The following is a 20,356-nucleotide window of genomic DNA, read 5'->3' as shown; positions in this document are numbered from 1 at the left end:
GGAAGTGCTCAACGCGGATTCATTCACGATGTAAAGGATAACCCATATGCCATATAGGTATGGGCTCTATGCACGGCGTTATTTCCGGTGAAGGATTAAGGATGCTCGATAACTTCCGCCTATCATAGAGTCCAATGCAATACCGAGAATTTATATTGAATTTTATACTCCATGGTTATACTAATGAAACGTTAGTCACAAAAACAGATAAAACAGACACCCCTCGTTGTGTTTATGCTTCTTTTTAAAATTATATTAAATAAACATAACTATATATAAAATTACATCTAAACGTATGTACGTTTCGTTTCAAAGACGGGAGGACAGTAAATATTGAAGACTCTGCCATAATCCCGTTTTCTCCGGTTTTCCTCCGCTTTAATCTACACAACCGGAAATGGACGAGCATCCTTACGTCAAATGCGGAACTTATGCGTGCATATAGCCCATTAGGTAGGAACACGTGAAAATGGAAGTAGAAAATGGTGTTTGCAAACTTGAGAGCAGCGCTCGACTGGACCCTCCTCCGCGCATGCGCAGTGAGGCGCTCTGCAATCCCCAGCGCTTGAGCTGTCGTGCGCTTGTTGTGTCTGCTGGGTAAGTAGGTCATTCTTTATTATCGTTATAATACGTTGAGGTAAATATTAGACTACAACACACACCATCGGTTTGATATATCGGAAATGTTTGACGTGTGTGTGATATTTGCACCGGGCGTCATTGTTTTTAAAATAATGTTTACATTTCCTTACATTTCCGCCTACTGGGCAAGCTGGGTGCTAAATTAATGAACAAAGTGCATTCAACAATTGTACGGGGAGGGTCGCGTTTTTCCCAGTTTGTCGTCCATCTGTTGCACATCTCAGTGTCATTTACCCGACAGTCGTCTCACACTTGTGTTTTTATGCATGTGAATGAAACCTCAGCCCTCTTTGTTTATTTCGTATTTGTGCTTTCTGTTTCAACGATTGATTGCTGGTCGTTTAAACTCTGATATTGCTAATGTTTTTATTAAACATGATTTCTAAACCACCAACATGATATGCTAGTGACAATGGCAATTTTATTTATAGCACTATTTACTAAAACCAGAGTTGACCAATGTGCTTTACAACAAAATAACTAAAAAAACACAAGGATAAAATACAAAGCATAACATAACATAACATATACCGCCTCAGCGATGATAGTTTAACAGTAATGGAAAGAGAAAAGCGTATTATTATATGTATGGGCCTATGGATGTATGGATGTAGGCCTATATGTGTGTGTGTGTATACATCAAGAGCAAGTCAACACTGGCAGATTGATGATTTAATATTGAAACCAATATCCCTCCCTTCATATGAGAGAATCTGAGTTTGTTTTCCGTCTTCAGAGCTTCCCGATTCGCAGTCGCTCGCTGTGCCATTTTGGACAATGGCTCTGATCTCTATTGAGGATCTTGACGGACTTGATGATGAGCAGGTGGATGATGACATCACAGACAGCTCTGAACCAATGGATGACGGGGAGCAGGACCGAATGTACGCCCACTGGCAGGCCGTAGGAAGGACACATCACGTGTCTGTTCCCAGAGGTACGACACGCTGTCCCACAGCCCACTGACCAGTTTCCCAGTGTGACATCATCAGAGAATCTAATCTGGTTTTTGTATAGAGATGAGAGGACCCATTGAGGAGATGACGAGGAGGAACCAGAGCTCAGAACGAGAGCAAGTGCCTTTCGTCAGCATCTCCAGACACGAGAAGGTGGGATCCTCATGGACAAAACATGGGAAAGTTGCAACATTTCCACTTTGAAAGGAATCAGAGATGATCTGTAGAATATCTGAACACAAATCATGACAAGAATAATGACATTAAAGGCCTGTTTACACCAAGGACGATTACTATAATGATTATAATAAAGATATAGTTCTGAAAATCTCACCACAAGGCACAGAGAAACTATTTTTTTCCAGATGATGAACGATAAAAACATTGACAGCCGATCAGAATTCACCCTGCTGTAATGAGCTCGAGCATTTAAAGCTGCAGACGACACAACTGGTCAAATAAACAGATCAATTTCATGCGCTGATATAGTTATCATTATTAGTGTGAACGGGCTTAAAGGAGTAGTTCCATGTCTTTCTTTCTTCAGTCGAAAAGAAATTAAGGTTTTTGATGAAAACATTCCAGGATTTTTCTCCATATAATGGACTTCAATGGGAACCAAACGGTTCAAGGTCCAAAAGACAGTTTCAGTGCAAACTGTTCAAAGGGCTTTAAACGACTCCAGACGATGAATAAGGGTCTTATCAAGCGAAACGATCGCTCATTTAATAAATAAATCACAAAGTTTAAGTTTTATAAGCTCAAATGCTCGCCTTGCTCTGCTCTGCGTTCGTGACTCTCCTGTTCGAATCTTTTTTCGTGTCATTTGGTTCATTCAACAAACGAAACGAACGAATTGACTCGGAAAAAGATTTGTTCATTTTGATTTAATTTCGCTTGATAAGACCCTTATTTATTATCTGGAATCGTTTAAAGCCCTTTGAACAGTTTGCACTGAAACTCTCATTTGGACATTGAACCGTTTGGTTCCCATTGAAGTCCATTATATGGAGAAAATCCTGGAATGTTTTCATCAAAAACCTTAATTTCTTTTCGACTGAAGAAAGAAAGACATGGACATCTTGGATGACATGGGGGTGAGTAAATTATCAGCAAAAGTTTGTTCAAAAGTGAACAACTCCTTTAAGCCTCGTCTAAGATCGGACGATATCTTGGCTCATTTTGGCTGGATCGTTTGAATCAGTGAGTTGTTGACTTAAAAACAACTTGCAGTACAAAAGTTTGGGGATAGTATGATTTTTTTTTTGTTAACACTTTACATAAAGGTTTAATTTGTTAGCATTAATTAACTATATTAGTTCATTTATTAATCTTAGTTAATGTTAATTTTTAACTAAGCTTAATTTCAACATTTACAAAACTCAATTTTGTAAATAATTAAAAAAAAAAAATCAACACCCAACATTTCAATGTTGAAATTAAGTTTAACAAAACTTAATTTCAGCATTTACTAATAGATTATTAAAATCAACAGTTTTCAACACTATTAATAATCATATTTCTTGATCATGAAATCCTCATATTAGAGTGATTTCTGAAGGATCATGTGACTCTGAAGACTTTGATACAGCTTTGATCACTTTTGAATTACAATTTTACATAAATATATATTAAAATAGCTTTTTTAATGATGTATTTAAAATAATGACGCATATCTGCTGACGGTGGTTGTGTTTCAGCTCGGCGAGGTGCTGTACGAGGAGAGAGTGTATCCTGCCGGGAAATGGGCATGTGTCAGTAAAGCTGATATGATGTATGAGCAGAGCATCTCCAATGCATTCATGCAGCTCATGCGCTTCATCTGCAAGGAGAATTCAACAGGTGAACACACACACACACACACACACACACAGAGAAAGTGCAGAAAATGAACACTTATGGGAATGTTTGGATAAACCTGTAATACTTGAAACTATTCTTTGAGTTGGTTCACTGTAGTAATTGTGTGATCACTCCTCTACAAAGGGCAGACGCAGTTGAATTCTTTTGTCAAAATAATCTCACTATTATAGTTTAGTCCAAACATGCAGTACTAGGGTGGTCTCTGTGTCCAGGGCGGTACCTCGGCATGTCGGTGCCTGTTGTGAATGAGATCACACTGGTGGATGATGGCAGCACCTTTATGAAGGAAGTGCTGACGGCCTATTATCTCCCCGCTGAGTTCCAGGCCAGACCGCCTCAACCAACGGACCCGGACATCAGCATCGTCCACCGCGACTCCATCCGAGTCATATCCAGGTATTTCATTCAACATTCAACTACATCACCGATCTGCTGCGTCGACACCATTATATGAGAACTGAGCTGGGGGATGAGAGCGGCTATATATATATATATATATATATATATATATATATTATGGTAAAAAAGTGAAAAAAAATGTATGGTAAAAAAGTTATTAATTTAGTTCATTTATATTAGGGATGCACCGAAATGAAAATTCTTGGCCGAAACCGAAAACCGAAAAAGAGGAAACAGAGGCCGAAAACCGAAACACCGAAAGAAATTATGCCAATTATTAGTATCATTGCATTATTGGCTATGACTGTGTACAAATGTTACTAAAATCAAGGCATTGCAATGGCATAAATTAATATAAATTTTTCAAAGTATAAATCAATTACAAATTATGCAAATATTTATTTAACACAATGCACAGTATAAAATAAAATTCAAACTAAAATGTTTTTGACCCCACTCATGTGTACATTAAATAATAATCTAATAGCCTGCAGAAAGGTTTTAAAATGAAATGTTCTCTCATTAAAAAACAAAGCCAAGTGCGAACTTCTCATCACACCAGCACCCTTTGCACATCTAAATTAGTTTCTTACATTTTAAAAATTTAGCGTACAATAGCATAAAAAGCCTTTTTAAATGAACAAAGGTCCATGATTAATACAAATGTACATGAAACTTGATGAAACATGTTTAGTGAATGTAGAAAATATTTAAGAGAGCATTAATTTAGTTCTATACATACATATATATTTTTTGTAATGTCACAAGTAATAATCTCAGGGTTTACTGGGTTTTACATGATTATTTTTGTATTGGTGGTGGAATACTAAAAAATAAACATTTTCATGTATTTATCTGACTTCTCACTGATTCCTGATGGTTAGAGGACAGTTACTTGAGTCGTCCCCTGTCGTTTCAAGGAATAGTACAACGTTCAAGTATAAACGCCTCGACCGTTTGGAGCGGTGCGCGCGCTGTCTGAGGAGACTCGCGCATACTTTCGCCTACCTCCGCAGCGCGAGTCTCCACAGTTTATACTTGACCCGCAGCTCGCATCCGGAGTCGTCGTCATGGCGGCGCGCATTGTTTAGAGCAGATATAGGTGGATAAACAAGGCTTCCGTCTCCTCGCGGGTTCAGATTCACTGAAATACGTCCACACCGCAGACATGTTGCTTCAGACAAGCACGTGCAGGTCGCGGTTTCTGGTTGCGTCATCACAACATTTCGGCCGTATTGTTTCGGTGATAAAAGTCTTTTGGCCGAAAACCGAAAATGCCCTTTTGGGCCATTTTCGGCCGAAAATTTTCGGTGGCCGAATATTCGGTGCATCCCTAATTTATATACATATATATATTAATTTAGTTCATTTATATATATATATATATATATATATATATATATATATAAATGAACTAAATAATGAACTAAATTAATAACTTTTTTACCATACATCATACCTACCTAACCATACCTAACTTTACTTCACTATATTACTATTAAATCCTAATCTAGTCATGACAAGCTATATATCGTTGGAAAGGTCTAAGACTGCTAAATCGATATTTGACTGCTGTTTTTTGCTAAAAATTATGTAAGAAGAGTAACCAATAATTTTTTGACAAGAGTTCGCCTCAAAAAAATCTGCATCATAACAGGAGTTCTGACCTTTGTCACAAAAAGTCGACGCACACACCTTTAATAATCGAAACTTTGGGTTTTCATGCCAAAAGTTCATAATAAAACATATAATCTAGTATTTTTCAATAAAAAATTATAATATAATATTATCCTCTAAAAATTATAATATATATTATCCTCTAAAATATAATATCTTTTTTATCGCCTTTTTTATTATATCACATATTTTAGGTATCATTTGAAAGCTTACAAACTCAGAATTCATCCTGTGAAAACCGTTTTATAATTGAACGTTGCGTTACCATAGAAGCGGTACTCTAAATTATTTTATCAGGCTCCTCCCCTTTTGGGCATCATTATATTTCATAATTTATGTTCAACCTTTTCTAATCTCAACAAAACACATATTGTCAGAAAGGTCTGTGTCTCAAGGTCCCAAATTTGATATTTGGACAGAAATGTATTAATTTGTTAAGACAGAATGCATACAACTAAATTCAATTGCACCTGGTGGCTATTTTTGGTATTACGCCTGAACAAAATCTCATGGGAACTTAAATTTTTGTGATATCAACTTCAAATTTGGAGCAGATTTATGGCTTCGAATTTATAATAATTTTAGAGTAAAAATATTTAGTAAAATATATATTTTATATAAAATAAAAAATATATAGTACAGTATATTTGATTCACTGTACATTTAAACGACCATAACTTTTTCATACTTTCCTTTTTTGAAGTGTTTTCACTTCAGCAATAATCTACTGAGTGTTATCTTTAAAACAAGACCAAAGTTGGGTATATATATCCTAAAGCATTCTTGAACCATTTAAGTTTGAAAAGTGCATTTCCCCATTCTCAAAAAAGGGGGGTGTGACAGCTAAAGGGTTAAGCTGGACCGTGATGCGATTTTCTTCCAGAAACATACTCTAGCTGAAAGTTACTTCTGTCGCAGGGTGTTTTACGGGACCACCACCGAGGAGACCATCTCTCGTCAGATCGCCGTGCTCTGGGAGCTCCTGGGCCGGTCCGAGGACGTCCTCCAGAACCGCTACATGGTGGCCACGTACGAGAACCCCGGCGTGCCCCAGCGCAGGAACGAGATCTGGTTCATCCGCCGCGGCCCGTGAACATCTCGAAATCAAGCCATAATCAAAACCCTTATTCTTTTGTGTTGTTGTGAGTGTGATGCAGAAGACACTTGTTTTTAATCGATATTGCAGATCATACACGTATAGCAGTGCACCGAGGCTCCGCGCGTGGATTGCTGAGCAAAATCAGCGGGGGAAACTTAAAACTTGAATAACACAGAGAAACATTTGTGCTACCTGGGGTTGAAGACGGTTCATTACGCTTCCTCTCGTTTATGCTTGATTGTAAAGTTTTACACTACTTGAATTTACTTTCATTTTGTTTCATCACAGAAAATAATGTTTTCCATAGTGCCCTAAAACCGCGTTAATGGCTTTAATAGCTTCTTATTTGCAATATATGTTGCGCGAAACATTTTAGTTAATTAAAAAAAAGCTGTATTTTCAGCTATATTAAGTTTCAATACTTATTTATTTAGGATTATTGTTGTTGTAAGTAGCAGTTTATATTCTGTGTTGGAAGACTATTGTAAAATACGATCTTTTGTACTTTGTGTAACGGACTATCAAAAATTTACCAGACAATCAGAGCACTAAAACTTCTATGTTTTTATCTGACAAGCCAATCAGATTTGTTACTTTGATATTAGCAGTGCAGTTTAAATCTAAACAGTGGATAACAGCGTGGCGTTGTGTTTTTTACGGGTATCTCTTTTCTTCAGATGCAGTCTAGAAGTATAGTATATATCTATAGATGAATGGGACCACGTGATCCGCTGTAAGGGGACAAGTGCTACCTTTGCAGCATTGTTGTATCTAGAGCCCGACCGATAAAGGATCTGAAGGCCGATACCGATACAAATATTTGTTGGTTTTAAAATCCGATATATCGGCCGATATTTTTATTTTATTTTTTTCAGGAACGCACAACAAAACATTAACAGATTTCCCTAACATTAGTTATTTGTAGTTATGTATAGTTTTAATTAAAATAATATGATAATGCATTTTAAAAAGAAACTTGTTTCTTTTATTGTCGCAACAGAACAGAGGAGGAACCAAAGCTCATTAATTAATTAACAAAGCTCATTAAATTCCATTGATGATAGTGGCATTAGCTAGCTTTGTGGTTAGCTAGAATGTGTTGCGCGTTATAAACGAGTGTTGCCAACAGGCCAGGGATGGTATAGAGTGCCCTCTGGTGGACAAACTTATACAACTCCAACACGCCAACATGACATGGTTGAAGCGTGTTTCATCCATTTTTATTTTATTTTAAAATATTCATTTATCGGCCATTATAACTTCCGATACCGCTAGTTTGTAAAATGCCTAATATCGGCCTGGCTCTAGTCCCATTATGGTCTCAAGGACGAAACGGCATTTACTTCGTGTATTTCATTGTTGTGTTTTAAGTCATGTTGTACATCCGCGCAATGTGTTTAGCATATTCTTTTACATGACTCATTGCTTTTGTAACATTGACGGCTTAGCTTGTGCTATGGATTTTGCCTTGTCTTAAAGTACTTTAAAACTCGCACTCTCCCCATCAAGCCTGTAATAATACTAAAAAAGTTTACTTATAGAAGAATCCGGCGAAACTACCGGAAGTAAGCGGGCGCCATTACTGAGCTGTGTCTGGGTAGCGTTGCGCCATTGCCTCCCATTGTTTTAGTTGCAACTTGCGTCCACTGGAATAAACAGCCCGCGATTTACAACTGTAACTAACGTTACAACGTTACCCCTTGTATAATGTCGAGTGGGTAAACAGTTTCCGTTATAAATTGTTTCAATGGTGGCAGTAAAATTTAAATTTTGAAGAGAAAACATTGTGAATACCCCGGTCGACTGCCCCTGTCTGGTGCCGTACGGTTTACACAGATTTCCTGGGCGAGTACAAGACGCGGACATTCGCGTATAATAACAATTATTTAATGACATGAGTAAAAAAATATAATGAATATGTGATATAGTGATCAGCAAAATCTCCTCTCTTGCTGTTTTTTTTTAATTAAATTAACATGCTATGGTCATTAAATGGCTTTCCTGAGCTAAATGTAACGTTATGTGACACAATTGTTTTCCTGCTGTTATATTGACCTCTTTCCATGGTTTAAAAACACTAATTGGTCGATATTATGTATACTTTCTAGCTGTAACGTTACCTTACCCTTGCCTGTTGCAGTGTGAAAATGAGATAAATAATGGACACAAATGAAAAACATGAATTTGTTTATTTGATTTCATTCATTTATTTATTTATTGTTGCCAAATGGACAGATTTCCTCGTTAGCCTAGCTAGCTTGCCAAGCTATTTTCATAAATAACGTTAATCTGTAAGATCGTTTGTACCTTCATCTGTGACTGGAGGCCACTGCAGTCACAGATCAAACCAACAAGTCATTCTGCCTGGCTGTAGCTGTCATCGAGGGTGAGTTCGCGTTATCACCGAGGTTTGTTTACATACCGGTGCATATGTCTATATGCCTGTGTAACAGCTCAGTAATGGCGTCGCCACAAGATGGCAGCCTACACAGAACGCTCGTCGGATTCGTCTATAGAGCACTGTCTGAGCTTATTAACAGTACAAAGATATACAAAGTTGAATACATTTATACCAATAAAAACTATAAATTGTGTGTAGTTGTTGTGGAGGTGTTGGTTAACTGAAAGACCAAACTTGTGGTGAGCATGTTTAGACTATATTAATTATACTCGGTACGCCTGCTTCGAAAAGACGTATTTACACGTCCATGTCCATGTATTTGTCTGTCTATAATTTCCAAAATGTGTCTCAATGAAGGATTTGCCATTCTAAGCCTGTATGCAGAGATTAACCAGAGACATTTTATGTGCTTTAAACATTTTATTACATAACTTTTCCATGCATTGCAACATCCCCAATGTTTTCTGAACCCTGAGTGTAAAATGCAACACTAAACATACATGCTGTGTTAACGCCATGTCGTAATTACCGTAAATTAGAGCTGAGTTTTCAGGTAGAGACACTGAATAAAGTAATCAAATATAAATGATAAAATAACATAGATTGATCCTTATTAAAGTTACTAAAGTTATTCAGTCAAGAGCAATGAGTGATTTTCTGCAGCAGAAAAATAGGCTGCTGTCACTTTAATAGCGAATACATGGATCCAATATACATGTGAGTTTGTGAATGAGTCAAATAAATGAAAATATATTTAAATATATATAGTTAAACAAACAGTAAAAAATATAATACATTTGTAAATGTATTACAAGATTATATAGATTACAAGCAATATTATTAAATAAATTTAACAAATTAGAATTGAGTAATAATTAATCAAATTATTCCTTAAAAGTTAACCATTTAAAATGAGAAAGGTTTACACTAAAAATGTAACAAAAATATCTCACTAACAGACAGACGTCAACGATTAATTAAGAACTCTTTATTTTATATTGCCATCATTGAAGACATCTGATGATAACAAGCAGAATCACTGAAGGAGAAAACAGTCATTTTACAACAAACCTAAAACAAACACTGATCACCATAATGGTGACTTTATGTTTATGTTTTATGTTTTTTTTTTTTTTTTTGTTGCTGTTGTAAGTTTTACTCATTTGAAATGGTTAACTTTTAAGGAATTAATTTGATTACAATGATGATTACTCAAATCTAATTTGTTGCATTTATTTAATAATATTTCTTGTAATCTTTTGCCACATTTGTTTTGATTAGATAAAGCATATTCATTTTTACAGTGTAGGCGGAGGAAAGCTAAACCTTATCAATAGGATCATTACAAAAATTCTCAAATGCTCTTGTCTGTCAGTCATATAATGGAGGTCTATGGTCACCACCTCAAAGAGCATGCACAGAGAAGTCCAAATTAAACATGATTTAATGACTCGTAAATGTAAGTACACATTGATGGCTTAAGACACGAAGTGAGCGGTTTGTGTGAGAAAACGAACAGTATTTATATCGTTTTAGCTCTTAAAAGCTTTAATAGCATCAAAAGCGATGGCAAATTCTGTAGGTGTGACAGGAAAATTAATCTGAGTGCAATTTTTTTTAAAGCTTACAAACAAAACAGATGACAATCATACAATTCTGTAACAAAACTGCAAACATGTCTGTACAAAATATAACAACAATAGTGTCATCTAAACAGGATGAGAAAATAAGTTAGGAATGTGTAATTATCTAAAACAACGAATAAATTACAATAAATTAGAAAAAAAGGGTGAAGAGGGCAAGATATTTTAGACATAATTTAGAGTAGGTCTAAACAAATTAAAGTCATTACAAAATAAAAATGTTTTTAATGCTTTCTTATTTACGGAGGATGAGATGGTATTTCAAATTGTTTCAAAAAAAAAAAAAAGGTTTGTTGGTGAATTTACATTTAAAATTTGCCAATAAAATAAATTAAATTAGTAACAAAGCAGGCTTTTTTAATGGGATCAGAGTCAAAGTCTCCAAAAAAATAATGTCTTTAAAGGTTACTGAAATATCTTGCTGGATATTGCCAATATTTTCCCATAATTGTTTAGTATAGAAACATGACCAAAATAAATGATAAACAAACAGTTTCTGTGTGAACTTGACAAAATGAGCATCAATGTGTCAATATTACTTTTACATGTAATCATGAAATATTTAGTAGGGTAACATTTATTTATTATTTTGAAGATACTTCTTTTACTTTATTTGTTAAAAAATATTTTTGTGGTAAGGACCAAATCTTTTCCCAATTTAATGTTTTAAATAATCTATTCCAGTATGAGATTACAGGAGAAATAAAAAAAAAAAAAAAACTATCTACAATATCTACAAGAAAGAGGGATCTAACTTGTATAATTTCTAATTTTCCCCCCCTGAAAAACATTTTACATATTTGAATTTATTTGGCTCAAGTTTTTTTATTAAAACATTTTCAAAGAAAACAATCACAATGTAGAACAGATAAACAGAAAAAAATACAAAAAAGGCTATAAGACAAGGTATATAGGCTAACTAATCAGAAAAAAAATACATTTCAAAGGAAAAGATTCAAAGATTTGCATATTTCAGTTGTTTTTAAAGCCTTATTGGTACACAAGTCAGAGATAGTCCCAAAGTAATGTCGTATTTCAATAAACATGACACTGAAAAGTGGTTTTAGACCTGAAAATTTACATTTATGTAATCTGAGTGCAATTTTCAGTTCGTTCAGAAAGTGCACGTGACGTCACCGTGAGCTGCGCGCCGCGTGCACGTGAGGTCTGCGCGTGCACGTCAGCTGCTGCCGTTGGAAACCGTAGTTGGAAACCAATGAATGGATCCGCCAATAGATGGCAGTCATTGTGAAGAAGAACAAATTATAGCTATTTCAGACCAGCTGCATTCTTTTTAATAAACCGCACTATTTAGTAATGCTTAAATATTAGATGTTTTGAACCGAGTGAAACTAACTTCCCATCAGTGATGTGTGTTACTGGTTTCCACTTACCTTCCTCGAGCCCGGGTAAAGCCCACCCACCTTCCCATCCACTCCCACTGGAGAGAGAAACACGACTCCTGTTCTCTCACACAAACCCCCAGCAGCACGGGCTCCAGCACACGGTGTGAGGGGCTCTTTGTCTCCATTTCCAGGAGGTTTCTGCTCATTTCAGCATGGAGCTCTTGACACATCCAGCCAAACCCGCAACAGCTCCAAACTGAAGAGGGAAACTCCTGAAAGACTCGCCGCGAGGACTAACTGGATTTTAGCCTTTAAACAACAACCCACAACCGCATAATTTCCACACACACACACTCACTTTTGAGCCTTTAATTCACACCCGTCGCGTTTGTCGACTTCTGCAACCATGGCTTTATGGACGAGGAGACGCGAGCGCGGACTCGCACACGCCGAGGCTGTTTTCCTGGCGCTCACTCTGATCGGCGAAGGTAAGCCACAAAGTATCATCTCTCCATCGGCGTTTCGCTGCTGTCCTACTTCCCACACAGGTCAACATGTTTGAAGAAACTTGACTTCTTTTCCGAATGTTTGAAAAGTTATTAGACGTCAAACTATTACGCGAAGTTTAGTTGCGTTCAGACTTGGATCTAGATTTAACGTGAGCGTTTTGCACAGACTTTCCAGTCATTGTGTTTGCAAAGCTCAGAAATATGTTTCAATGTGACCTAAATAACACCGATGCTTGTAGATGAATTAACCAATCCACCCTCCTTTCCCAGAAGCTCGAGTACAGTAAGGGCTCCAGAGGCCTGTAAAATAACATTAGCATAATAGTCTGTAAAAGGAGACCAAGAAAGGCGAAATGGGTCTGGTCTTATTATCTGTACTAGATATGCATACTTGTAGTACGCCTATCAACATGAGCTGAATATCAATTGCATCCACTTGGACTTCTTGAATTTTAATTAGACTTTAAGGCAAGTAAAATAGTGCACAGCATGAATGAACTCATTCCAGAGAAAAACCAAGAGTTGTGTGAGATGTTAACTTTTGGCTTGACTCGTCCAGGAGAGAACAATCCCATCTGTGTGGCCCGTAATGAAATATGCATGGCTGGAGCGTGTAGTTTATCTTGAGGGAGTTTAGGGGAGGTGTGAGATGTTAGTCCTGAAGCTCTTCTTCTGGGGACCATAAAACTGGGTACACGCTGTCCTGTGGAGTGACCCATCGCTGAAACAGAGATTTCTTGATTAATTGAATCCGTGAGACGTGGCCACAGGAGTGTTCATGGAAAAACAAGAGGAAATGCTTGCGTGTTCAAAGGATTTCTTCTGGAGATTCTATCATAATCAATTCCAGTTCAAGTTCTTACTGGATAAACGAAAAGTTCTTCTGAATCTGGTGCTCTTTTGCAATTGCATGTGGCACACGGGTGTTCAATTAAACTTTCCAAAGAGGTCCGGTCTCTTACATTTCCTTCCCAGCGGAAGTCCAAAAACTTTTTTTTTTGTATCTATTACACATTTCAATCACCCCTTTAAGAAAATATCTTAAACTTTGAAAATAGTCATTAAAAATTGTGATCTTGGGCCATGGCAGTCATGTCTAAGAATTTTTGCCAATATTTACCAAAATAAATATTGGATTTCTCCCAAATGGGAATGAATATAAAAACGTTAGATATGTTTTGCACTTAAACTACTGAAAACAAACGGGAACTTAAAGGGATAGTTCACTTTGAAATTCATTTTTGATATGTTTTATCTTACCTCAAGGGCATCCAAGATGTAGGTGTCTTTGTTTCCACTGTATTTTCAATTTTGATATTTTTAGGTCAAACCGTTGTTGTCTGTCAGTCATATAATGGAGGTCTATGGTCACCACCTCAAAGAGCATGCACAGAGAAGTCCAGATTAAACATGGTTTAATGACTCGTAAATGTAAATACACATAAGACACGAAACGAGCGAGCGGTTTGTGTGAGAAAACGAACAGTATTTATATCGTTTACCTCTTGTAATCACAGCCACGTCCAAGTGATCTGAGGGCGCGGGCACTTCGATCGTTCGTTTTCTCACACAAACCGCTCGTTTCGTGTCCATCAATGGCCATCAATGTGTACTTACATTTACGAGTCATTATATCATGTTTAATCTGGACTTCTCTGTGCATGCTCTTAGAGGTGGTGACCATAGACCTCCATTATATGACTGACAGACAACAACGGTTTGACCTAAAAATATCAAAATTGAAAATACTGTGGAAACAAAGACACCTACATCTTTGATGCCCTTGAGGTAAGATAAAACAGACCAAAAATTAATTTCAAATTGATTTTTTATTATGAAATGCTCTGAATATGTGGTTTAATAATAACACTAAATGTATAAGGAAAAAATGTCTAAATGCGCCATACGTTAACTTGTCTCAAATCTGGTCGAGTTAAACAGAGTCATCTCTATGATGGATAGAAATAATGCGATCTCGTTTTCTGCAGTGCTAGTGTTGTTAATAACCGCTCTTTACGTCTTTATCGGGAGAGGGAGACAACGCTCACTGTGATAAGGCTTGAATGAAGCGCGTTTGGCTCCGAAAGATCGACTTTACACTGTAGAAACGGTAAAATGCCGCAATTATGTGCAGTGGTCTGGATGAAACCCAGTCCGCCGCTTGAATACCGCTGACATAGTTAATAATGTCCTGTAACTGGAGTTTTAAAATCTTTTAAGAAGTCCATTAGTCGTATTGGGAATGGCCTGGGACTGTGCTTTCCAAAAGTGTTGGACTTGGGATCCCATGGAAATCCCCATTAGGGTTCTTCAGTAATTATCACAGGAATCCAGTTGTAATCTGCTTCATTGTTGGCCCGTGATGGAGATGGGCCGTGCTCATTGTTGGAGCGAAGAGGAACTGCCCCGGGGCCGGTGAAGAAACGGCAGCATTTGCATGAAGACTGGAGAGATAAAAGGGTGGAGGAGCGAAACATTTCACAGGTACTTGAGGGCTCTGCTTGATCTCGGGGACGAAGGGGATCCATCTCCTGTCTTTCTCATGCTAATGGAGGACCGTCTGGGAAAGACGTGTCCCCCGCGATGCAGCGCTGAGGTGCGAGGCTCATCATGGCTGTTTGGGGACCCCTTTATCCAAGTCCATCTTATTAGATGTTTTCCCGTAAAATATTCGAAATTCTCATTTGTTTTGTGGTCTTGATCATATTATCATAATCATTTACTACATGGTCTTTTTAAACGTCACTCCAACGGGAGAAAAGGGAAAACAATGTCTCATAAATTATGAATGAGATGACTTAGTTCCTTAAAACTGTTTTTGTTGGTGCTCATAGAGTTTTAGTCAGAATCAACTTGAAGGATTTGACCAAATTTGACTCGGATCCTTGTAAAGAGTGATAGTTGTGTAAAATTTGTAGCTCGGCTCTGGCTCTGAACTTCAGACATATTTTTTTATTACATTTATATTTAAGATATTTCATAATCACTCATACCCAGATAAGTACTTGGCTTCCATTTGTTGCAAAATGTATTATTTTAAAAAGCTAGTCCCAAAATAATGAACCTGTCCTGGTCATTTGATTTCAATCCAAATTCTGCTTATTTTCTATATGAAGTAAAGTTTTTTTGCTTTGTAATTTAAGAGTATTTTCATGACAATGTTTCCTTAAATTCTCATTATCGTAATGCAAAGAATACTGTGATCTCGGTAAAATCATCCTGTATGGACTTCACACACAATATTTATCAGCCTAAATGCAGTACTAATTTTAAAAGCGGTACTTATACTATTAACCTGTTAACTGTCACCCCCTTTTTTTAATAGACATGGAAATGCACATTTCCAACTTAAATGGTTGTAATTGGAATATAGATGTAAGATTGGGCTTGTTTTAAAGAAGACATTTGGCAGATTTTTGTCGAGGTGAAATAAATTAAGAAAGTGAAACCGAAAAAAAAAAGTTATAGAAGTTTGAGTTTATGGAAATGTACAATGTAAAAAAATAATTCTTCATATTTTATGTAATATATATATTTTCAAAACCTGGGCTACTCTAAAACTGCAGAAAAATCAAAGCCAAAAATCTAACCAAGTTGTGTTTAAAATTTTAGGTTGATATCTCAAAAAATGAGCTTTCTGTGAGATTTTGTTTGGGCGCAGTACCGAACGCTTCCACTAGGGCACAACCAGACTCCATTACTGCCCATATAAGGGCGCCTCCATTTCCATATGCGTTTTGAGTGATCTGACTCCTCTACACAATTATTATACAATTTATGAAGTAGACATCCTATTCAGAAGTAGTATGGGAAGTTTGGCGGATTTTGAACCTCTAAGAAACGCATACAAAGAACATGCATGTGCGTTATAGCTTTTTTTTAAATATTTAAAACATTTTCAGACCTTTTTTTCTAAAACAATTGAATGGATGCAATCTTTTGAACTTTTGTCATGAAAACAAACTGAGGTTTCTACCTTTTTTTCATGATTTTTCATGTTCATTACTATTTCAAAATAAAGGTCTGAACACGCTTTACGAGTATGAAAATATTCTTGTTGCGAATTGATAAGTTACGGCTCCTGTGTAATATATTTTGAAAATCATCGTGATGCATCGTGATTGACAATACACACTGTAAAAAAAAGGGATAGTTCACCCAAAAATGAAAATTCTGTGAGTATTTACTCACCCTCATGTTGTTCAACCCCGTAAGACCTTCGTTCATCTTCTGACCATGAATTAAGATATTTCTGATTAAATCTGAAAGCTGGATCACTCCTCCATAGGCTTCTAGGGGATTGAAACTTGTTCCCTGAAAAGTTATTCTAGGGCCGTCACATGATTAATCGCGATTAAAATAATTATACACAGTGCACCCACATATATTATGTAAACACAAACTTTTATTTTTCATGCGATTAATCGCGATTAATCGTTTGACAGCCCTTGTCTTTAATAACTTTTCGGGGAACAAGTTTCAATCCCTGAAGAAGCCTATGGAGGAGTGATCCAGCTCTCAGATTTAATCTTCTTACGAAGATGAACGAATGTCTTACGGGGTTGAACAACATGACGGTGAGTATTTACTGACAGAATTTTCATTTTTGGGTGAACTATCCCTTTAATTTAAGGCAGCAACTTTTTTTTACAGTGGTATTGTCATGATTCAGTATCACGGCCTTAATGGTCCTGAAAGTCAGTTTTTGTGTGGAAGTGAAATATAATATGGACATTGTTTGCCCCCCCATCAGAGTAATGATTCTTGTTATCTTGTTAAATCTTGCCGTCTGCATACTTCAAGCTCACGTCAGGTCAAGACGCGGCGTTGCCAGCTGTCGTCTCTGACCGAATTTCTGTGGTGTTGTTTTTTCTAAAAACTATTTTGTTTGATGAAGTGAAAGACGCGCGCAGAGCTCCACAGGAGACGTGTTGATGGACACAACAGCTGCGTTACCCCTCATACACTGAGGGTCTCAAGGCATGTTCTCGACGGAAACGCCACTATTGTTGAGATCACACGGCTCTCTGAGGGAGTTCACACTCATTTAGGAGTTGAAGCCTTTTGTGATGTGACTCGTTGTCTTTTGTTTGCACGTTACTGTGAGATGGTAAAACACAAGAGGTATGTCTTGTTTAAAGAAATTGAAGTCTCGGACCATTCGTTCTTTAAAAGGATAGTAAAGCCATCAACACTATGAAATAAGTCAGTTTCTGGCGAGAGCGCTCCCTCCATCACCGTGGGTAAACTGGGCCGAGGGCGGCCATGTCACAGCATGTCTGAGCGGGCTTCGGGTCTGATTAAACCTCTGGGGCGGCTGACAGCATGCCTGTTTGATCTCTCTCTTAATTAACTTCTGTAACGACAGCCTGGACGATGCCTTAAGATCACTCTCAGTGGCAGTGATGAAACGCAGACGTCTTGAGACGCTTTATCTTTCAGAAATATGAGCTCGGCTGGCTTTTATGATAATGTTGTGAGATTGGCTAGCTCATTTTAAAGTGCAAACTAAACTTCAGGGAGGTTTACAGCACAACCAATGTAAAGGAGCTTCAGTTAAATGCAAAATCAAATGCACGTATAATGGAAGGTTTAAATAATAAAGTTCATAATTTTGTTAAATTCATGTTTGAGTTAGGGCTGCTTTTACTCAGTGATTTTGGTATCCTTACCATATAATGTGAGTTTTATTTTACTGTGTTTACTGGGTTGACATGGCGGGAGTTTACCTTTCAAGGTCACTTCACTGAAAAAAAATTGGAGTATGATTTACTTGAAAAAAGCTAGGCAACTTTTTTTCACTCAGAAAATGCCAGTAAATTTACAAAGATTTGCCAAGTAAAAACCTAAACATATTTATCTGTAGCTTTAATAAGAAATCTTTAAGTTAAATTTACTTGGAATATGGAATTAAGTAAACTTAAACAGAGAATAAGTCACTTTAACTTTGACAGTAAAAGGTTGATTAATATTGATTTTCTTTGCCTTTGCATTACATTTCACTAAAACAATAATATTGCATTTTATTAGTCATTTATAGTATGTGCTTAACTTAGATCATCTAAGTAATTTATATTACATCATGTCAGATGTTATGCATCGTGAATGGAAAGACCTCAATACTTGGTAGACAATACACAATGGCGGTAACATTTGATGGGTCGTTTTTGTGTTTGAATGTGTCATTTTGAGCGAAAAATTTACTCTGTCACAAAATGGCAAGTTACTTATACTGACAACAAAAATCAATGATAAAACAGTGTAAATACAGCTGGAAACCAGTGAAAAATGAACCTCATTAATTATTCAAGGTCCAGTGCATGATGGGAACCCCAGTATCAGAAAAGTTGAGTCATTTTTACTTAATTTTATTGAGTTGATATTTACACTTTCATTTTTACTCGCTTGGATTAAGTACTGATATGGAATTTACTTAGTTTTTTTAATTCTTGCCTGAACTAACTTTTTCATGTACAGGTAAATTACATTGTTTTTTCCACTAGTATTTACTTCACCAAAATCATTTTTTAAATTTTTTTTTATGTTGTTAACATGTCGATTTTTTTTTAGGTCTAATGGCTGTAATTAGTTATCAACTGCATTTTCAATAATCACAGGGTTAGGGCTGTGAAACGATTAATCGTGATTAACCGCATACAAAATAAAAGTTTGTGTGTACTGTGTAATGATTTTGTATACACACACGTACATGTATATATTTAAGAAAAATGTGTTATTATATAAAATATATATAAGTCTGTAAAGCTGCTTTGAAACAATATGTATTTTGAAAAGAGCTATACAAATAAAATTTAATTGAATAATATAAATTATATATAAATCTGTATACAGTATATACATGCAAATATTTCTTAAATCTATACAAGCATGTGTGTGTATTTATGTATAAAATAATTATACACAGTACACACATTTATTATGTAAAAAAAAAATTATTTTGGATGCGATTAATCACGATTAATCGTTTCACAGCCCTTTGTAAACAATGTCGAAAAGCTTAATTTTTGAAGAAATTTTGGTAATACGTTTCAATCAGGTCTCATTTTTTAACTTGCATGCTAATGCTAACAGATGATACAACTTTTGATCTTCAACTTTTTATAATTAACGATCAAGGCCCTGTTTACACGAGAACGCTCGCGGGTGAAAACGTAACAATATTTTATCGGATGTGCCTTTCGTTTACACGGCGACGGCGTTTTTGATGCTTAATAACGCAAAAAAGTGAAACCATCCTCCAGAGTGGAAATCTTAAAAACGCTCCGCCGCCGTATTCCAGTGTAAACGGTAAAAACGCAAAAGTCTGCTTGACCGTGAAGGTTGTACGCAGGTGGGTGGACTTGGTGTCCAAGTCTCAAAGGGATAATTGTAAAAAGAACATTTGTGATTAACTCACTAATGGTGTTAAACCATGTGCAACACAAGAGCGTAGACTTGTGTAAAATCTGAACAAATCTCTCTGAAATGGTGTAAATGTGAATGAATTGACTGTTAATGTAGTTTCCACTGTCGTCTCCATTGTAAACCATTCAGATCCTGTGTTTGCCCGCGATTCTCCAACGCTCTGCTAAAGACTTTCATAAGCTGCTCTTCAAAACCACAGAGAAATTAGTTTGACCAAATGCAATGATCTGTTCGCGATGCATACGGCATATGTGAAAGTTTCCCTACGCTACATGTAATACAGCTAAAGCTTTTTTTCCCTGATCCACAAGCTATTCGTTGCTAGCGCTAGCGTTAGCGTTAGCGTTTTTGGCTTTGTTCATCACAGTCAAAAGATAAAACATGAAGAAATGTCTA

The 20,356-nt window shown here is 36.5% G+C and overlaps 2 protein-coding genes across 2 annotated transcripts in view; both read left to right on the top strand.

Annotated features, from left to right (window-relative positions):
• Positions 1 to 501: 501 nt before the first annotated feature.
• soul4 (heme-binding protein soul4) lies at positions 502 to 6,761 on the top strand. Its single transcript, XM_039657350.2, has 6 exons — positions 502 to 597; positions 1,379 to 1,579; positions 1,660 to 1,751; positions 3,299 to 3,440; positions 3,674 to 3,857; positions 6,456 to 6,761. The coding sequence occupies exons 2-6, from the start codon at positions 1,420 to 1,422 to the stop codon at positions 6,628 to 6,630; spliced, it is 753 nt and encodes a 250-aa protein (XP_039513284.2). The 5' UTR covers positions 502 to 597; positions 1,379 to 1,419; the 3' UTR covers positions 6,631 to 6,761.
• A 5,371-nt stretch (positions 6,762 to 12,132) lies between these two features.
• ptk7a (protein tyrosine kinase 7a) overlaps positions 12,133 to 20,356 on the top strand; it is a 51,765-nt gene continuing 43,541 nt past the window's right edge. Inside the window, exon 1 of the mRNA XM_039657308.2 lies at positions 12,133 to 12,514. Within this exon, the coding sequence (XP_039513242.2) occupies positions 12,433 to 12,514 (82 nt within the window). The 5' untranslated portion in view covers positions 12,133 to 12,432. The remainder of the gene's footprint in view (positions 12,515 to 20,356) is intronic.

This window comes from Pimephales promelas, chromosome 2, assembly GCF_988280905.1.
Source record: "Pimephales promelas chromosome 2, fPimPro1.hap1.1, whole genome shotgun sequence".
Taxonomy (NCBI): Eukaryota; Metazoa; Chordata; class Actinopteri; order Cypriniformes; family Leuciscidae; genus Pimephales; species Pimephales promelas.
This window is presented reverse-complemented; position numbering and strand designations above follow the sequence as displayed.

Excerpts from the sequence above, each read along its gene's own strand:
- soul4 (XM_039657350.2), top strand. The coding sequence starts at position 1,420 with ATGGCTCTGATCTCTATTGAGGATCTTGACGGACTTGATGATGAGCAG. Across the intron at positions 1,752-3,298 it reads GCATCTCCAGACACGAGAAG|CTCGGCGAGGTGCTGTACGA; the intron begins GTGGGATCCTCA and ends GTTGTGTTTCAG. Across the intron at positions 3,858-6,455 it reads TCCATCCGAGTCATATCCAG|GGTGTTTTACGGGACCACCA; the intron begins GTATTTCATTCA and ends CTTCTGTCGCAG.